Source organism: Myotis myotis, unplaced genomic scaffold, assembly GCF_014108235.1.
Source record: "Myotis myotis isolate mMyoMyo1 unplaced genomic scaffold, mMyoMyo1.p scaffold_m19_p_11, whole genome shotgun sequence".
Lineage (NCBI taxonomy): Eukaryota > Metazoa > Chordata > Mammalia > Chiroptera > Vespertilionidae > Myotis > Myotis myotis.
Window position 1 is genome coordinate 63,888,232 of NW_023416315.1, and position 21,249 is coordinate 63,909,480.

Sequence of the window (21,249 nt, forward strand, 5' to 3'; positions counted from 1 at the left end):
TCACAGGTCAGAACTTTCTAGGGTGTTTATTCTTCCTACACCGGTCCTCCAGCCACTGCAACTGTTTTAGCTATTGCCTGTATGCTGATGGCTCCTCCACATGAATAATTTGCCTAGGCCCCTCTGCTGACCTCAAATATTACACGTCTAAAATCAAATCAACAATCTTTCCCTAAAACCTGTTCTTACTTTCATGTTGCTTTTAGACATCACACTCTGCCCACTCAAATAATGCTTTATGTTCTCGCCCACATTTTAACATCATCTCCTATCCCCGATCAAAAAAATCCAGTTATTTCCCAAATTATCAAGTCTTCCTCCTCAATACTTTCCCAATCTCTTTTCTTTCCCACTGCCAGATTTCAGGCCTCCATCCCTCTTGCCTCTTAACTGCTCTCCCAACCCCCGGCCTCATTTAGTCCAATATATCCACCAAAATGAATTTTCTTAACCCAAGAAGACTAGCTCCGACAACAATTAAAAAAAAAAAAAAAAGACTAGCTCCTGTCTATATTTCCAACTTCAACCCACCACCCTTATCCTCATTGTTTATACTCCACTGATACCAAAGGCTTCATGGTTGCCTGGACTCATCAGGGTATCTGAGACCTCTACAGTTTTGCACATGCTGTAATCTCTACCTCGAGCCTTCCTCTCCACCTCCACCTCCACACTCCCCCAACATTGCAAACTTCTATTTGTCCTTTCAAACACAGCTCAGCTATCAGATCCTCAAGGAGGCATTCTCTGATGCCCGGCTTAATAACCAATCATTTCCGTCTTTGTGCTACTTCTGTGCATTGTAAATGACTCTACTATCTCACCTAGTCCCCAACACTGCCGTTCGTTTACAGGTCTGTCTACCCGCAGCGGTTCTCAACCTGTGGGTCGCGACCATCGGAAAACACATATAGCATATCAGATATTTACATTACGATTCATAACAGTAGCAAAATTACAGTTATGAAGTAGCAACGAAAATAATTTTATGGTTGGGGGTCACCACAACATGAGGAACTGTATTAAAGGGTCGTGGCATTAGGAAGGTTGAGAACCACTGCTAGCTTCCTGAGACCTAGAACCTAGTCTTACGAGGATGATGCAGAATTCCTTGCTCCAAAGTCTCACAGGAAAAGCCAGCTGCCTTCCGTTCAGTGAGCTCATCAGTCAGGAGGAGACTAGAAGAGTGACTTTTCTTGAGTTATTTCCATCAGTAGGTAACTATGGCTCTACCATGGACACTATGACCTATGGCCATTACATACAAGAGTTAAGGAAAGCTCTAGGTATGAACTCACAAAGTCTTTGTGAGGGGATGAGGAAGGAAATATATGTACTGATGATCTGCTTTATGGCAGGCTTGTTCTGCACCCTTCTCTCATCTCATGATACTTTCATAACAATCCTGAGGGGCATGATACTCTTTCTGGTTGACTGACATATAAACTGAGGCTTGAAGTGGGTAAGTAATCTCCCTAAGTCCCTGCCTGTGTAGAGTAGAGCCATGATTCAAATAGAGATCTGCTTTCTCTGACGACTTCAATGTCCTGTATCCTTGCCATGTTTCTAAAGAAACCAGAAGATGCATAACATAAGCGCATATAGTATGGCAGGAGACAAATGTAAAGCTTATATTTTTATCATTCATTTGCTTGTATAATCTGTCTTTCAGAATGTAAGTGAACTCAGGCAATGCCTTTTGAATTGCTAAGCTTAGAATAATGCCAAGTCCACAGAAGAACTAGCTGATGCCGGGTTGAGTGATCAGACTGCGGTGTTTAAGTAAGGTACAACCAGAAGGCTTCTGAAAAAAAACTCCCACCAAGATAGATCCAAGCTAAAAGCCAGCTCCATTCAGGCAGTTTTGAGTTTAGAAGCCAGAGCTACAATGTTTTCTTTCCCCTACAGATCTGTGGCCAAGTTTCCCAGAAAAAAGAATAATACTGCTTTTCTTTCACACCTCTGGATGAAGCTCTACGATGCCAAAAAGAAGCTTTTGTTGTGCAGGTAGAGAGCAAAGGATGAGATAAATATACACCTCAAATGCTTTAACAGCAAGAAGTTACTGCTAAGAATTTCGCTACAGAAATTTTAAGGGCACAAATGGCTGCATGAAGGACTCGCGCACTGCTACACTCCCCCTCCGTTAACTACAGCACACATTCCCAGGAATGAGGTGTGGATTTGTTGCGGCCTTTCTCGTTCATGGCTGCCTCCAAGCTTTGTGTCAGGCTTCAACTAGTCCCTCAGGAAGCCTGCAGCGCTGTGGAGAGGTCATTAACTAGAGTGCGCGAGAGCCTCAACCAGAAGGGACGGTCCTGTGTTCAGGGAGGGCTTTATGTCATACAACAATCCATTTAGCTGGGGCCAAGGGAGACCCTGACAGAAAAGAAACTATCAGTGCCTTCTAGAAGAGGGAGGCTGAGGCAACATGGCAGGGACAACAAACAGGGCGCCCGTTTCGTGTCCCCCAAGGTCAATTCTATTCAAGAACACGAGAGAAGCAACGCTGAGGCAGCAGGACAGCCTCAGAAACACAGTGCGCATCGGGATAACACAGGAGAGTAAGTCCTTTGTGAGTGAGTGAGTGTTTTCATGTGTATGGGATGAGGAGCAGGGTATTGAAGTACAGTGGGGCCTTGACTTACGAGTTTAATTCGTTCCGTGATGGAGCTCGTAACTCAAATTACTCGTATGTCAAATCATAAAGTGAACGAGTGAGACACGTGATGCTGGGCTGATGTTGTGGCGTTCACTGTGGCGTTCGCTGCGCCAACTAGTGGTGGGGTATCTGAAACTGGCTCATAACCCGAATTTTAGCTCGCAACTCAAAGCAAAAAATCGGCTGAGAGATGGCTCGTTATCTCGAAAAACTCGTTAGTCGGGACACTCGTAAGTCAAGGCCCCACTGTAAAATGACACTTTCTCTCTAAGTCTACAGTTTCTTAAAAGTCCTGACTGAACAAATGGCTGTTACTTACCAATAGGGAAGAAATGAAGAGATTTGCTCCATGAATGCATAAATACAAATTGTTCCAAGAGCACAATTTATACACAGTCTTGCTGGCTTATCAACTATGAAGCTACTAGAAAGGATAGGATAAGAAAGATGTAATTCAGTCAGCAAAGAAAGAAAGGCTTGCCATAGTATGCCAACCTCAGTGCAGGAGCCTGCGAAGGTATGTCATGTGGGGTTTCATCAAGGACTAGGATCCTAATGACATTTGAAAAGAATAAGAGAGAGACAATCGGCACTGCCTGGGGAGCTACAAGGCAGGTGTTCAGCTCCTCTGAGGCCTGCCCAGGACTAGCATGGCGGGGGCGGGCCCTATTCCAAATAGGAAATACCAACTGTGCGAATTCCATCAATAGTCGTTTTCTGTGCCTGGAATTCCCTTCTCTCAGATTGTCTGAGGATTTGTGCTGTTGTTTAAACTACTCTACTCCTGCGTCCCGAAATTGGTGGAAATGAGGAACAGGAGAGGGACCAGTGACAGAAGGACCAAATCTACAAATGTTGTGCTCAAATCTCAGAGATGAAAGCACCCAACGGGCGCAGGGCTGTGTAAGACACGGGGAAAGAAGGCATGTGACCTCCGGAAATGACTTCTGAGCTCCAGGAAGAATTTCCACAGCAACACATAACACATAAAACATACCTGCAAGCAAGAAGGTGATAAGGCAAGTTTCCTTTGGCAAATATAGCTTGAGACGAGATCCACTGAAGACATATTCCACCACAGCTTCGGAACGACCTGCCCGCTGGAGAAAGGGCAGGAACTGCTTTGCTTTTTGGGTATCCTAGTGGAGAAAGGAAAAAAGAATCCTTAAACATGTAATGGGATTCAGGTTAATGTTCCTTTCGCTCTGGTATAGGACACAGTCTAGCAGACCATGGGAAGCTAGGCCAATAACTCTGTAAAACTAGACATTCCTAAAAACATGACATAGACTAGATATCCATGTGAATTCCAGAGAAGAGATAAAATTAACCAGAAATTTTCAGAACATTCTCATTGACTCCTCTGCCTCCCTCTGTTCAGTTACTAAGTAATCAGTGGATGTACAAGACAAGTGAGGAAGGTGCTTTAATGATAATCTCACTCCTTCTCTGGGACAGGAAAGAGCTCCTATTTCTTCTACATGAAATTGAGAGAAGATCAATACTAACCTTCTATGTAGTTTAATTTAACCTTTAATTTTCATTAAGAAACAATGTGACCCTCAGGCTGTGTGATATAGCCCCTAAGCCCTTTCCCAGGAAACCCAAAGCAGTTCATCTTCCACCTTCAATAGGTTATGTAGACCCAGGGGTCACTGTGTCTTATAGAAGAGAATAACGCAGCCTTATCTGGGCACCAGTACAACAAGCCCTGTTCTTGGAGCTTTTCAGGGATGAGCCAGGACCTGGGCACACTGCTCTGTTCCCAGTCTGGGAAATCTGTAACAGTAGGATGTGTCCTTGGGGACCAATCCCATAGAATAATTACAGTACAAATAATTATCTAATCTAATAAAAGAGAAACATGCAAATTGACCACACCTCCGCTATGCCCAAGCCACGCCCAACAGCCAATCAGAGCAACTATATGCAAATTAACTCAACCAAGATGGCGGCTGGCAGCCAGGGAGCTGGAGCAAGCAGGAGGCTTGGTTGCCCCGGCGATGGAGGAAGCCAAGCTTCCTGTCAGTCCTGGCCTGCTGCAGCCTCCACTCAAGGCAACAAAGTTTCAATTATAGAAGATAAATAAATCCCAGATACCTGCTTCCAGCCAGCCTCCACTGGGAGCTAGGGTGGCTGGGGGCTGTGGCCAGCCTGCAAACAGCCATCAGCCCCTCACCCAGGCTGGCCAGGCACCCCAGAGGGGACCCCTACCCTGAAGGGGGTTTGGCCAGCCTGCAAATGGCCCTCAGCACCTCACCCAGGCTGGCCAGGAACCCCAGCAGGACCCCCATCGTGATCCAGGACATCCTTCAGGGTAAACCAGCTGGCCCCCACCCATGCACCAGGCCTCTATCCTATATAATGAAAGGGTAATATGCAAATTGACCCTAACAGCAGAACCACTGGAAATGACTGGTCACTAGACACACACTGACCACCATGGGGCAGACGCTCAATGCAGGAGCTGCCCCCTGGTGGTCAGTGAGCTCCCATAGGGGGAGCTCTGCTCAGCCACAAGCCAGGCTGATGGCTGCCAGCACAACGGTGGTGGCGGGAGCTTCTCCCGCCACCTCAGCAGTGCTAAGGATGTCCGACTGCAGCTTAAGCCTGCTCCCTGCTGGCAAGTGGACATCCCCCAAGGGCTCCCAGGCTGCCAGAGGGATGTCTGACTGCCAGCTTGGACCCAATCCCCCAGGGAGCGGGCCTAAGCCAGCAGCTGGTCATCCCCCGAGGAGTCCCAGACTGTGAGAGGGCACAGGCCGGGCTGAGGGAACACCCCTGAGTGCACAAATTTTTGTGCACCGGGCCCCTAGTCTATCTACACTAATAAAAGAGAAAAATGGTAATTGGCGTACGGCGCTACCCTTTTCATTGGCTAATCAGGGCTATATGCAAATTAACTGCCAACTAGATGGCGGTTAATTTGCATATGTAGGCACAATGCAGGGAGGCGAAAGGGAAAGCAGGAAGAAGCCCCCTGCCACTGACAGTGATCGGAAACCCAGGGGGGAGCTAAGAGCTGGGGGGCAGGGCCCCCAGGGCCGCCTTTGCCCTGCCCCCCAGCCATGATCGGAGAATCAGGCGCCTTTGCCGCCCTGGCCAGTGATAGCAGGAAGTAGGGGTGGAGCCAGCGATGGGAGCTAGGCACAGTCGAAGCTGGCAGTCCCAGGAGCTAGGGGGTCCCTTGCCTGGGCCTAAAGTGAAGCCCACGATCGCGGGGCTGCTGCAGCTGTGGGTCCCCGCTGCCCGGGCCGGACGCCTAGGCCAGAGGCGTTAGGCCTGGGCAGGGGCGGAGCCTGCAACTGCGGGGAGCTGGGGGTCCCCCGCCCAGGCCTGACACCTCTGCCGGAGGCCTCAGGCCTGGTCAAGGGGCCGATCCGGTGATTGGTGATCGGATGGTGATGAGGGTCAACTCCTCTGGCCGAGGCATCAGGCCTGGGCGGGGGGCGGAGCCGGGGATTGGGGGGATATGATGGTCCCCTTGCCCAGGCCTGAAGCCTGGGTCAGAGGCGTCAGGCTTGGGCGGGAGGTGGAGCAAGCGATCAGAGGGAGATGGGGGTCCCCTGCCCAGGCATGATTCCTGGGCCAGAGGCCTCAGGCCTGGGCGGGGGCCAGAGCCAGTGATCGGGGGGAGATAGGGGCCCCCTGTCCAAGCCTGACACCTCTGGCGGAGGCGTCAGGCCTGGGCAAGGGGCCGATCAGGCGATCGGAGGGTGATGGGGGTCTCCGCCTCTGGCCGAGGCATCAGGCCTGGGCAAGGGACCGATCCTGCGATTGGAGGGTGATGGGGGTCAACGCCTGAGGGCTCCCAGTATGTGAGAGGGGGCAGGCTGGGCTGAGGGACACTCCCCCCCCCCCAATGCACAAATTTCGTGCACCGGGCCCCTAGTATATATATAAAAGGCTAACATGCAAAGTGTCCCCTCGGGAGTTCAACCAGGAGACCAGGAGTTTAGTTGCTCACTATGATGTGTGCTGACCACCAGGGGGCGGCGTGGAATGAAGGAAGGCCCCAGCCAGCAGCCAGCAGCCGGGAAAGGAAGGCCCCAGCCAGCAGCTGGAAGGCCCCGATTGGCCCTGATCGCTGGCCAGGCCTAGGGACCCTACCAGTGCATGAATTTTGTGCACTGGGCCTCTAGTAGAAACAGTAAAACCATGAAACCACACAGCACTTTCTAAACTTTTCTCACACATCCACATGAAGTGAGTGCATGCATTCTACCCTCAAGAGTACCAAATCATGGGCATTAGAACCCCAAAGCTCTAAGCTACAGAGGAGATAGAGCCTTCCAATCCTTTCAGTCTCTCAAGCTATTTCAATAGATGACAGAAAAAGCAAGGATCAAAATATCACATCACATGTGCTGGGGTAACAGTTCCTGGATGTCAGAATTTCTGTGGTTTGCAGCCCAGCCAGCAGAACTGCATACTCCCTTTGAGGGCAGCAAAATCTGCACACTTTCCTAACGCCTGCAACATAAGCAGGCTAAGCTCTTCCTTGCTAACTCTGCTCCTAGCAACAGAGCTATTGTATCTAAATTAATGCACATTAGATAATGAAAATTAAAGAGGCCATCAAATATTTGAGAGTGTTCACAGCAGCCAAAGGGGCTCTGCTCATTCGGAAGCAGTGAGGTAGGCTGGGGTGAAAACAATATTTATAGTAATGAGATTCATCCTTCTCTTCAAACAGATTCTTAGAGAAAAGGAGAGACAGTCATCCATTCTCTGTGTCTCTAATGGCACATAGGAAAAAGGTAATGGCACAAGGAGCTTTAGTGGGTTGGAAACTCCTCTCAATGAACATTTAAGCAACACATATTCCACTCTACATATACAGTGGGAAAAGGCCTTTCTGGCAGTTGGCTGAACTCCAGAACAGTCAAGCAAGACAAATGTTCCATGGGTAAGAAAGCACTACCTCATTAAAACCGTTTTGCCGTACTTGTCTGAATATGGGACATTATTCATGAGTTGAGCCAGTAAGTCAACAACAATTATCAAACTGATTATTGCAAATAATGAGGCAACTTAATGTCTTTGAAGAGAAGACCCTTTCCCTAAAGACTACAATAATCTATTATTTTTCAAAAAGAGACTTTTGCTCACCACCATCTTTTGGATGTATTTATAAGAAAAAAAGATGTGCACACATAATGTTAATACTAAAAAGGAAGTTGTACCAGGCTGGTCCTGAGGTCAAAGAGAAGCAAAGGTACCTTACACTTGGCCATGAAATAATAACATGAAAAAGAAAAAATACATGCTTCTGACTCCTCCTAAGTCTCCACCTACAACAGTCCTATTCCAGAAACAACACATGGGAAGACAGCAAAGAGAATCTGTCACGCCATTGATTATGACAAAGATTAGAAGGGAAAGCCAACTATGTCAATTGAAGGCATAAAAGCAAATTTTAAAGACCTATCAGAATTGGCCATGTTTATTTCCAGCAGCAAAACTGTAAGACAACACATGGAGCTCCCCCATCCTCAATAGGCAAGTGTTCCGAAGGCTTGAAGAAGATGCTATGTATACAGACCACCCATCTAGGGACAAGAAAGAAATTCCACCCAAGTTGATAGGCTTTTAGGAATAAAAAATTCTTACAAAGTCAACCAAAAGATGTCAGCTCTTTCAAATCTCAGTCACAGGCAGACAATAATGTCTCTTCAAGCACTTCCTTTGATTGGCATGTACCTTTTCAATATAAAAATTCTTGAAACCTTTAATATTTGTTTCAGTGGCACAAATGAAAAGGCCAGTAAGACCAACTGACAAATTTTGTCAGGTGATGTAGCCATAAATCATTCTCTGCTAATTTAGCTATGAAAATTACTCATATTAGGAGTTTGACTGTATTACTATAAAACTGACTAAATGTGGTCAAACGATTTGCCTTCCAAAGAGCCTGTGCAAGTAGAGCAATATGCTTCAGTCTCTTATACTCATTTCTAAGGTTGCAATAAAAGGTAAATAAGAGAACACGATTACAAGAAACAATATAACAGAGACCAATTTAGGCCCTATTGAGGAATCAAAGATGCCACATGGATCTTACGGACGATGATGAAGTGATAAAGTTCAAATGATGTCATTAGCATGACATTTTAAATTCTCCTCCAATAATCCTGAAGAAGGACCTATACTGAGAGAGTTAGTGAAATTAAGGATTTCTTTTAACTTTAGAACTTTGAAATGTATTTTATTTTTTATACAGATAAAAAGATTTTATTATTTTTTATTTGTTTGAGGTTACATAATTTATTGAAGATCACAAAACACTAATATGCAGCACTTGAATTCAAATGTATCCAATGCCATACAGTGTATAATTTTTATACTTGGGAACTACTATCAGGGACAACTTTAAGAGTTGTTTTATTTGGGGGGTGGAGGGTGAGGGGTTACATGTTTATTCATTTTATATTTGTTTTTTTTTTCCTGACAGAGACTGGGTAGATACTTTAATTTGGGAACTTTACTTCAGGTGGTCTTTTTTCCCCCTTCTAAATACAGTTTACATTCAATATTATTTTATATTAGTTTTGAGGTGTAGTACATAGTGGTCAGATAATTATATGATGTACTAGAGGCCCGGTGCATGAAAATTCGTGCACTGGGGGGGGGGGGGGGGGTTGTCCCTCAGCTCGGCCTGCCCCCTCGCACAGTCTGGGAGCCCTCAGGGGATGTCCTTCTGACAGCTTAGGCCTGCCTAAGTCACAGTCTGGCCTCCCTCTGGGGGAGGCGACCGGGCCGATCAGGGGAAGGCATCGCCCCATCACACTGGTGCTGCTGCCACTGCTGGCCGCTGTGGCTACCAGCACTCAGCCCTTGCTTCATAGCACTGGTCCTGGCCCCTGCCCACTGGTGGGTGGGGGGTGATCTGGGGCCAGGCCGGCTGGGAGAAGGGCTGTGGGAGGGTGAGGCACAGCAGGTTGCACCCTGTCCAGCCTTTGCGACTGCCTCTTCGGAAGGGGCAGCACTGGAACTGGGACCACGCAGCCCCCTCTCCCACTGCCTCTGCGGAAGGGGCCGTGATGCTGGACCGGCCCATGCCACTGCCTCTACCGGGCCACCGGCCCTCGGCCCTCTCAGCTGCTGTGGCTTTGTCCAGAAGGACGTCCAGAAGACATCTGGTCTATCCAGTCTAACTAGCATATTACCCTTTTATTAGTATAGATTTTTTAAAATAAAGTTAAAGGCCTCAGATTTTAAGAGGTAACACTGACAGTTACAAGAGAATGCTGATTTCAGAGGAAGACTACTAAGCACCCAACATTTCTGCTTCCATATCTAGTGGCAGGGACTCTCGGCCCCCGGTTTCCTATGAGGTGGTTTATTTACAGGTCTGACAATCTACCTGACACAGTTACCTGGTACTACATTGGCTCAGGCTTTGAGAATCTGAGTAAATTAGCCATAGTTTAATGCTTTCTCTACCAATATTCCCCTCCAACAGTGTAGCTAATCAAGAAGCAACTGTTTCTGAGCAGATAAGTCTGTTTGATTGCACTGCTAGTTTTCACATTACCTGTACTCCAAAACAAACCATATAAGCGTGTTCCTGTACTCTTAGAAAGGCTAATTTAAGGATACATTAGCTACATTTAACCTGCTATTGTGGATGGCATCTCTTTAAGGAATGTTTCTGCCTCCTCAATGCACCTTGAAATTGAGAAAGTAATGATGCAACAAATGTGCCTGGGGTGACTTCATTTCAAAGGATGTTAACATCTATACCTCAAACTTCTAGGAGCAAGGTTCTGAATGACCCTGAAGACAGGCAGGATGGTCCTTAGAGAGAGAGAGAAAGGTTATAAAGACACTTTAATTATGCCCTCCTACTATCCCCTCACTTCTGGCCTGTCAGCCCAAACCTCTTCCAAATGTGGGTGCGTGTCAAGGACTGAAAGAAATCCCCTTCAGTAGACAGATCGCAACTTATCTTAACGAAGTATCTTGCTGCGTAAGCAGATACATGTTTACAATAACTTAGTACTGTGGATTATCAAGTCTGGGAGAGGGCGTCGGGGGAGAGGAGGGGAAGCAGGTTCCTTATTCGCAGGTACAGGACCGAGGTCCTGAGAACACTATGTAGACAACTAGGTCATCTGCATCCTAGAAGAACAGAACTGACATAAATCAAAGTTCTGTGAATTCTGGAACCGGGTTTTAGGTTGTCGGTTTGTGCTCGATGTTAGCAAAATGAGTTCTATGATTTTTCCACAGAAAATACCCATCACAGTGGGCATTAACACAGTTAACACTGGTAAGGGGAACATCACCGCACACACAAGACAGCACAGGGAAATGGCAATCAAAATAAACCTATTAGTTAACAATTAACCACTCAGGATTATCACATGCAAGTCTCAAATGGGAACTGTTAATAATGAAGCTCACTAATTAGTTCTCATCATCACAATCACTCTTTGATGAACATCATAGGAAAAAGAACTAAAAACAAATACATGCAAGAGCTTATTACGGTTCCATGGGGGCACTCCACCAGCACCTGAGAAACTGAACGGGAAAGAGCATCAAACTCGATGAAGCTTCCTGGAGGTACAGCCACGTCCTATGCTGGCCACTCCAGCAAGAAAAGAAGTGTCTCCCCAGCCAGGGCAGATAGCCTGTCCTTACAGGGCTGACTGGCCTGAGGCTAACGGACTCCAGAGCACTATGCTGTTTGGGACCAACCAATCTTAATAGTGAAGCAGCAAAATCTGTGTGTACAAGAGTCCAGGTACACAGGAGACCCAGATGGAGATCAGAACCGAAGCCAGGGACACTGAAGCACACACACTGTCACTGCAGGTGCGTGGTGGTAACTCACTGCCGCAGTCATCTACTAGTGTCCGTGCAGGGCCTCCTGACCAGCTATCCAGAAGACAAATTGTAAGTATGTCCCCTACCCGCAAGGCAGAAACGTCACCCATCACTCCACACTCTTCCTCCCTCCACAGCCTAGGCTCCTACAGCCCAAATGACATTTTAATTCACAGAATGAGCTTATGAATCTCTGTAAGGAACCAGCTGGACACCAAGATAATCTCTTGGTATAAATGGAGCCCTGGCGGGGGTGGGAGAGGCACACTTGGGAATCTTGTCCAGCTCCAACAATACCACAAAGCACTAAAAAATTTGAACCCAATCTTGTCTGGCTGGCTATCAGTGTTTCATGGTGATGTGTGTGAGGAGACTGGGAGAGGGCACAAAATTCAGTGAGGTGCAAGTTTAACAGGAGTGAGTGAACACAGGAGAGAACCCTAGAGAAAAACACTGACTGAAAAACAAAATTATAAGAAAACAGAAAAGAAAGGTGCGGAAGCTAGGCCATCAATAACCTTTCATCCAGTGCTGTCTGCAGTTTGCAGTTCTCACACTGTGTCCTCAGTTGGCAGCTCGCTCAGGCTCAGGGCGGAGTGGAGCAGAGCCATGTTCCAGGCTCCGGGCGCCGCTCCTGGGAGCACGGATCAGAGGACAGTTGTAGGAGCACTGAGCTGGAAGGAAGCCGAGCGTGGGAGGCTGGCATTCTAACCTGAGGCGTCCTCAACACACAACACAACTTTCCATTTTCTTTCCTAACTATACTCCTTTACGAATTATTAAGGGAGGATGGCCGTTTCCAAACTTGCAAGCTAAGGACAGACCGAAGGGCAGAAGGAGCTGGCATGGTCTGCTTCCCAAATGGGAAGGAAGCTGCAGAGCCTGTCAGTGGTAAGCGTAGCTTCATATCCCAAATGTGGGGGGGAAAAATGTCTCTGCAATCAGACTTGCACAACCCTAAATCTTCCAACATTTGAAGAATATGCTTGCCCTCAGGAGTCCTGCAAAGAACAGGCATCTAAATATTTTCATTTGGTTGGTCTTGCTCACCATCTATTTCCTGTTCATGGGTACAATACTGAGAAAAGAAACCAGGACTTGGCAAATGTTAAGGGAAGAGACAACCCTGTGTTTATCGTGAAAACACGCAGAGCAGCACTCTGACAATCATGGCAATCTCACTAAAAGAAAGTCAAATCATGTTACAGAAACAGATTCAGGACCCTAGAATATGGCCTGAATTTACCTGCACTCACCCCAACCTGGAAATATCCTAAATCTCCCTCATCACAGAATGGACAAACTGTGGTATTCTCACACATTGAAATATTCCGCAATGAAAAGAATATAGGCAACAAGGGCGAATCTCAAATGCATAACTCCATTTACATGACATTTTTTCAAATTGTAAGGAAAGAAAACAGATCAGTGGTTGATTCCAAAGGGGACAGAAGAATTCTGGGGGATGATACAACAGTTCTACTATCTTTACTGTCGTGACAGTTCCATATGTCCATGCTCTCAAAATATCCATGTTTATCAAAACTCATAAATTATATACTAAAAATTATATATTTTACTGTATATAAATTATGCCTACATTTTTAAAATAAATTAAAATTGTCCTGGATAAGTAGACACTGCAATATTTTAATTTTTAGCTTAAGAAAACTTTTTTTTAGTCACCTAATTTATAAGCAGCTCAAAGAAAATAAGTTCAAAATTAAGCACTAAGTAATCATGTTTTAGATAAACTATTCAATGTATTAAAGTATTTTAAAAATTCAAGCAGAAAATAGTCTAGATGAGGAATCATGGGGTTACAAGAGCACAGAAAAAAATCTTATCATTTTCCTAAAAGCAGCATAAAAAAGTATCAATTCTTCAGTAATGGCTAAAGGAAAGCATGATCCTCAACTGGCTATATAGAGGGAATGCTCTGTTCAAAGGAAGGAAAAAGTATTACTGTGTACATATGCCTACTGACATTCCTTTTCTACCTGGAAATAAAATCATGTGATGTAGCTTAATGTGTATAAAATAATATCCAACTTTTAATCAAATGAAAATTTTACACAGGATCGAGATTATTCTTTTACTAGAGGCCTGGTGCATGAAATCTGTGAATGGGTAGCATCCCTAGGCCTGGCCGGAGAACAGGGCCGATCTGTGGGGTGACTGACAGTGCGATCGGGGGGCCCTGCTGGCACCTGCCTTGGCTGGCCTGGTGCCACCGCTGCCAGTTGCCTCCCTCTGTGGGGCAGCTGGCGGGTGATTGGGCCCCCCCAAACCCCACCGCTGGCACCACCTTAGTCGGCCTGGCGTCACCTGCTTGCTGGCCCCGCCCCCCACCGCCACCACTGGTTGCTTCCTTCTGCAGGGCGACCAGCAGGGTGGTTGGGGGGCCCCTGCTGGCACCGGCCTTGACTGGCCTGGGGGCAGTTCCTGTGTTGAGCATCTGCTCCCTGGTGATTAGTGTGTGTCACAGCAACTGGTCGTCCTGCCGTTCTGTTGATCTGCATATTAGGCTTTTATTATATAGGATTAAATGACTTTTAGTATCCCAAATTTAACCAGCTGAAGTTATGCTGTGAGCACTATTCAATTTATTTTAGAAAAAAACTCATTGCATTTTAGTGGGAAAATCTGCATTTTTATCATCAACAGGAAACGCAATGCCCAGGCTTATTTTATAAGACTTTTTTTGTACTCTAAGATTAGCTTAGAAAGCATAGGGATGGTATATGTGTGCTTAATATAAAAAGGGCAGAAGTATGTACCTAGTTACAAGAAAGTATCAACTATACAAACTCGCTTGCTTCCTATATTCAATCGTCTTTCTCTAAAATTTGTTTGAGGTGTGTCGTCCACCAACACGGTGCAAAGGTCCTTCCTGAAGTCTGCCTATCCACAGAACTATCTGAAGGTTATGGCTCATAATTTGTGAGATCCAGAAAGGTTTCCACAAATAAACCACACCTCTTCCCATCCCCAACTTCACCCCAAGCAGTCCTTTCCCCATTTCTCCATACTCTAACTTCCCAGCAGATTATCATTGTTATAAAATTGATAGCCAGTATTTATAAATTATGACTTTAAATTACAGCCTTCCCTGCAGAGCTCCCGTCCTCCTGCTGACTTCTGCATGGTGGCCTGTGAGGCCTGCTCACAACAGATGTCCTGGACCTTCCTTTCACCGGGATCCTGGAAATTCCCTGCACATCCTGTCTTGGATTACTTCCTAAGTCCATGCCTCCCACTTAGTTTACAACCTTTTCCTTTTAAAAAAAAAAACAACAAAAAACTATTCCTATTTCATGGAGAAAATGCTGGCTGACTGGCTCAGTGGATAGAGTGCCGGACTGTGGACTGAGGTTCGAAGGGTCCCAGGTTCGATTCCCAGTCAAGGGCACATACCCGGGTTGTGGACTCCATCCTCAATATGGGACCTGCAGGAAGCAGCAGATCAATGATTCTCTCTCATCATTGATGTTTCTCTCTCTCTCTCTCATTCTCTCTCTCTCTCTCTCTCTCTCTCTCTCTCTCTCTCTCTCTCCCTCCCTCCCTCCCTCCCTCCCTCCCTCTCCTCCCTCTCCCTCTACCTCTGAAATCAATAAAAATATATTTTAAAAAAGAAAAGAAAATGCTTTAACGCTTTGAGGTCAGGTAAGTAAATGTAAAATATAGACATCAGAGGTAGTGGTTCAAAAATACCAATTTATATGTGAAAAAGGTACTTCCATGTTACATAAATCTCTAAAAATGTGTAATGTATCCAAATTGTAGACATTATATTTATAGCAAATAAATCACTAAGTTGATAAGAAAATAGTTAAAGGTGACATTTCTGTTTAAACTGGTATGTCTAAACACAATCAATGATGATAGAAAGGGACCATTTTAACAACTATGTTGTTACTTTTCTAAGAATCAAATAATGAATCTTTACAGGAATACAGCGGGTGTTGCATAATGACGTTTTGGTCAACAATGGGCGGCATGTACAATAGTGGGACTGAAAAATTCCCACTGCCTAGTGACACAGTAGCTGTCTTAATGTTGCAAGGCATTACTCATGTGTTTGTGATGATGCTGGTGTAAACAAACCTACCGTACCCTCAGGTGTGTAAGAGTACAGCACTTACAATTATGTACAGTACATAATACTTGCTAATGATAATAAACAACCATGTTACTGGTTTATGTACTTACAATAGTACATTTTTATCATTATTTTAGAATGTACTCTGTCTACTTATTTGCTTAAAACAGTATGCTGTGTTATGCCAACAGTAGCCTCACATATCTTGTGCTTACTGTCTGTTGATTGCATCATTTTCTCTTGAGCCTGATTTAATCTTGTGTTGTATAAGTTTAGTGTAGTCTAAGTGTACAGTGTTTATAACGTCTACAGGAATGTACAGGAATGCTCTAGGCTTCACATTCACTCAACACTCACTGACTCATCCAGAGCAACTTCTAACCTGCAAGCTCCATTCATGGTAAGTGCCCTATACAGGTGTACCATTTTTAATCCTTTATATTGTATTTTTACATTTTTATGTTTGTTTAGATACGGAAATACTTACCACTGCTACAACTGCCTACTATATTCCGTACAGTCACATGCTATACAGGCTTGTAGCTTAGGAGCAATTGGCTATCCCATGTAGCCTAGGCAGGTGTGTAATAGACTAGACTAGCGGTTCTCAACCTGTGGGTCGTGACCCCTTTGGCGGTCAAATGACCCTTTCACAGGGGTCGTTTAAGACCATCCTGCATATCAGATATTTACATTACAATTCATAACAGTAGCAACATTACAGTTATGAAGTAGCAACGAAAATAATTTTATGGTTGGGTCACAACATGAGGAACTGTATTTAAAGGGCCAGAAGATTGAGAACCACTGAGCTAGACCATCTGGGTCTGGTAAGTGCACTCCATAATATTCAAACAACGAGAAAATCGCCTAATGACACATTTCTCAGAATGTATCCCCACCATTAAGCAGCGTAGGACTCTACAACAATAAACATTTCTGGAAAAAAGACACAAGACTGGTGGAAAAAATAGCTTATACAAGGTAAGCCATAGAAAGAACATGGAAGAAAGCACATCAAGAAGAGTCTACTGCTCTGGATATCAATTACAAGGCCATGATTTAAAAATAACTAAAGATCTGAAATACTTTTTTAAAAAAAAAAAAGTTTTAGGTCAAGTTTTATCACTTTCAAAGTCTCTATGGGCAAGAGGTAAGAATTTATTACAACAGCAGAAAATGGCTGGGGAGATAATTAAAATAATATGTTCAGAGTAAAGAATTTAAAAGATGATCTGATGAAGAACAGGTTTCATTTCATGGGTAAATCAAGAACTCAGAAGCAAGGAAATTGATGTCATGCTAAGCTCTGCCCCACCTGAGACAAGAATACAACTTTAGAAAAGGATGAAGAAAAAAGAAATCTGCAAGCAACTTGTGACATAAAAAATCAAAATAAATATTAAATAGGTTAGATGACTAAAATAATTTCACCATCCCCTAAAAATACTGTGAACATTCATTTCTTGCCTGCAGTCATATCAATTTAGGTCCAATAAATCTTAAATAAAAGTTTTATTATGTCTAATTGGTCTTTTTAAAGCCCTACATTTTTAAAGAGTTAATAAAAATAGATAATTACAAAATTTGGAAGAGAAAGTTCTCGTTTTTAAGATAGGAAGAAAAATGGCAACTATTACAGTAGAAATTTATTATTAATTAAGACAGAGGTGGTCAGTGTTTTAAAGAACACCAAATGCATCAAACTAAAAACCTAATAACTGTACTCAACAGAGGTACAGAATGATGACATTAAAAACTATATGCCATCCTTTAGCACACATTCCTAATTACTGACTATGAATTAGCTAAAGAAATCGATGTTGTTTATGAAAGAAAAACACAATCCAAACCATCAAAATAGCCAACAATAGGAAGCTGTTTAAGTAAGTTACAGTACATTTAATAAGACAGAATACTAGGAAGACATTAAAAGTATGGTTCAAGAATATTCATATGGAAAAATATAATTAAGAGAAAAAAGCAAATAAGCACCTACTATGTGTCAGATACTTTTCTGGCACTGATTGTATTAAGAATAAAATAGGAAGTTCCTGCACTGAATACAACTTGTATCACTTTAAAAGGGAGGGGGTGGGGGGAGAAAAATGAAGAAAAGAAAGAAAACCCTACATTTTGGTGAAAAGATGTATTTTTACTGAAACATTTCTACATTTCTGATGGTAGTAGTAGAGATGATTTTATTTTCTGCCTTATTTATGTTTGATGAATTCAAACACAAAACTTCTGGTGAAAAAAACACTGGTAGTCAAAAAAAGTATGTTTTTCGCCCTGGTGGTATGGCTCATTGGTTAGAGCGCCAGCCCATGCACTGAAGGCAATTCCCAGTCAAGGGCACATAGCTAGGTTGCAGGTTTGATCCCTGCCCCGTAACCAATCAATGTGTTTTCTCTCTTACATCGATATTGCTCTCTCTCTCCCCTTCCCTCTCTCCCTTCCACTCTCTCCAAAAATCAATGGAAAAAATATCCTCAGGTGAGGATTAACAAAACAAACAAAAAGTTTTTGTTTTTAAAAGAAGAAAACAGATTAACATTCAGTGCATTCAGCTTTGCACAGATAAACTTACAAATTATTCAGTTGGATAACTATCTCTCCAGTGTTTTAGAGCCAAATTCAACATTCTCTAGAGTAAATTAGTTCTTTATAATTGTTCTATATGTTTCGAAACAATAAATACTTCGGACACTGTAATAAAGTCTGTGAACTGATTTGGAAAACATCTTAATTTGAAACTGGATATGAAATTTGCTCCATGATTTCTTCAAAAACAGCATCTAAGCACAGTGCTTTATGGCAGTGATGACACCAAACTAAATAGCCCTCTTCCTAAGGAATAAAAATTTGACTAGGTAATTATGATTCAGAGCTAAAGAGAGTGTCGACAATAGGTAGAAAACAAAAATCACACAATAATTTGCATGATGTATGAATAAGAAAAATGCCTTCCTAGTAAAGCAAGCAGCATGATGTAAAGAGTTAGAATTGTAGTATTTTGAGTATATTTGGAAATTCTGGTTCTTCCTAAGGAAAAGCATAGACTTCCCCCTTCTCCCACCTGGTGTGATTTTGTAACTATGGATGATGTAATTACATGTGAATACCGTATTGGGGTTCTCGAAGTGAAACTATCAATGAAAAACCATATACCCCAGAATGCATGAATGATGGTAGAGAATTCAGACAAGAAGTTTTGGTCAAGGTAACAGAAGAAATTTGTTTTTCCAACCAAGGCTCTCAGATCACTGTCATTTCTTTCTCCTTCAGGGCATATGCAATTGTGAATGTTCTAAAGCTTCTCACTCTCTGAAAACTACAAAGACACCATCATCACAGACATTTATCCATTCACTATTGTTAGAAAACCCCTAAAACGGAAGGTATAGAGATGTAAGCCTTGCTGGGGATAAGCCCGTTGGGAAGACATCTAGCTATCACTTTCCACCCCTTCATTCCAGAAACACTGCTCTAACTAAGGTCACCAGGAACCATATGTTGCTAAACCCGCTGGACACTTTTCAATTTTCATCTGTCTCGACCTCGAAGTAGCAGAGTCAACTTTTATGTTTGAAGCTCTCTTTCCTCTTAGTTTCTTCCTTATTATTTTTTCCATTGATTTCTGACTGAACATGAAAAATGCATTTAAAAAACAAGCCAGATAGCATATGTTAAATATTAAGTGAGAGAGGCAATAAAAGAACTCAGCAGAGGGAGGGATATAATTTGAAATTTGAATAAAGTTTGAAATAAAAATACTTCATAGAGGACTTCTTATGTGCAAGGCAGAATGCTCAGCAATTTAATACTAATCACCAACACCCTGTGAACCACTGCTCTCTGTTGAGTTCTTATGTCAACTGTTATAAATACTTTGCATGTATTAACTCAATCATTCTACAAATCTAATGAGGTAAGGGCCATTATTATTAATTTTACAGATGGGAAGATTGTGGCACAGAGGTTAAATGACTTCCTCAAGGAGACAAAGTAATAAGTAATGTAGCAAACACTTGAACCAGGGTGATCTAATATTGGAGCCCATGCTACTATGACTATACTGCTACTGTATTCTAGAACAGTGATTTTCAACTGGTGGACCACAAGATTTTTTAAAACATGCCATACCAGATTATTTGGTCAGGGGCATTGACCTCTTTTCCCTTAGACTGTCAAATAAAAAAATGACAACAGCCAACACAATAACTGGTATGAATGAATCAAAATTACACTTATTTTTATTGTCAGATTGGCAAAGCAATATAATATTTCTTGTGTATGTATGCCATGAACTGAAAACGGTTGAAAATAGCTGTTTTAGAAAGTATGCCTGTCCACTTCCAGTTACTACCAGCACAGTTAACCCTAGAGGGCCATATTTTTCCTAATAGTATCACACTGTTTAAGGTCATCATCTGGCAGATCAAATCTAAACGAGGCAATGAAGAGATACAAAAAAGATGCCCTTTTCTTTGTTTAGAAACTAGTGACATGAACCACTGTACACATGTCAACTTGAGAACAGTTACCAATCAATACATAAACAAGCGGAAAATTATGGTAATGACCGATTATGTAAAATTGCTTAAGAAAGGCATGATCAGAAGACAATGAGGTCATGTTAAATTTATCTTTCTCCAACTGACTTATTTTGCTTAGTAAAATGCTCTCCAGGTCCATCCATGCTGTTGCAAATGGTAAGAGTTCCTTCCTTTTTGCAGCAGCATAGTATTTATTCCATTATATAGACGTACCACAGTATTTTAATCCACTCATCTGCTGATGGGCACTTAGGCTGTTTCCAAATCTTAGCTATGGTGAATTGTGCTGCTATGAACATAGGGATGCATATATCCTTTCTGACTGGTGTTTCTGGTGTCTTGGGATATATTCCTAGAAGTGGGATCACTGGGTCAAATGGGAGTTCCATTTTTAGTTTTTTGAGGAAACTCCATACTGTTCTCCACAGTGGCTGCACCAGTCTGCATTCCCACCAGCAGTGCATGAGGATTCCTTTTCCTCTGCATCCTCGCCAGTACTTGTCATTTGTTGATTTGTTGATGACAGCCATTCTGACAGGTGTGAGATGATACCTCATTGTCTTTTTGATTTGCATCTCCTGGGTGATTAGTGACTTTGAGCATGTTTTCATATGTCTCATGGAGAAAGATAAATATCACATGATCTCACTCATTTATGGAATATAATGAACAACACTGATGAACAAAAACTGATCCAGAAACAGAGAAGCATCGATCAGACTGTCAAACCTCAGAAGGAAGGTAGGGGAGGGTGGGGGTAAGGGAGAAAGATCAACCAAAGGACTTGTATGCATGCATATAAGCCTAACCAACGGACACAGACACCAGAGGAGTGAGGGCATGTGCGGGGGAGGGGAGGTAATGGGGATATAAGGACACATATGTAATACCTTAATAAATAAAATAAATAAAATAAAATAAAATAATAATAAAATAAAATAAATAAAATAAAATAAAAAGAAACGAGCCATAGCTGGTTTGGCTGGTTTGGATAGAGCACAGGCCTGTGGAAGGAAGAGTCCCAGGTTCGATTTCAGTCAAGGGCACATGCCTGGGTTGTGGGCTCAATCCCCAGTAGGGGGCGTGCAGGA

At 43.3% G+C, this 21,249-nt stretch overlaps 1 protein-coding gene across 1 annotated transcript in view; it reads right to left on the reverse strand.

Annotated features, from left to right (window-relative positions):
• Positions 1 to 21,249, reverse strand: part of SND1 (staphylococcal nuclease and tudor domain containing 1) — a 456,936-nt gene that overhangs the window by 157,544 nt on the left and 278,143 nt on the right. The window contains exon 15 of the mRNA XM_036328783.1: positions 3,660 to 3,801. Within this exon, the coding sequence (XP_036184676.1) occupies positions 3,660 to 3,801 (142 nt within the window). The remainder of the gene's footprint in view (positions 1 to 3,659; positions 3,802 to 21,249) is intronic.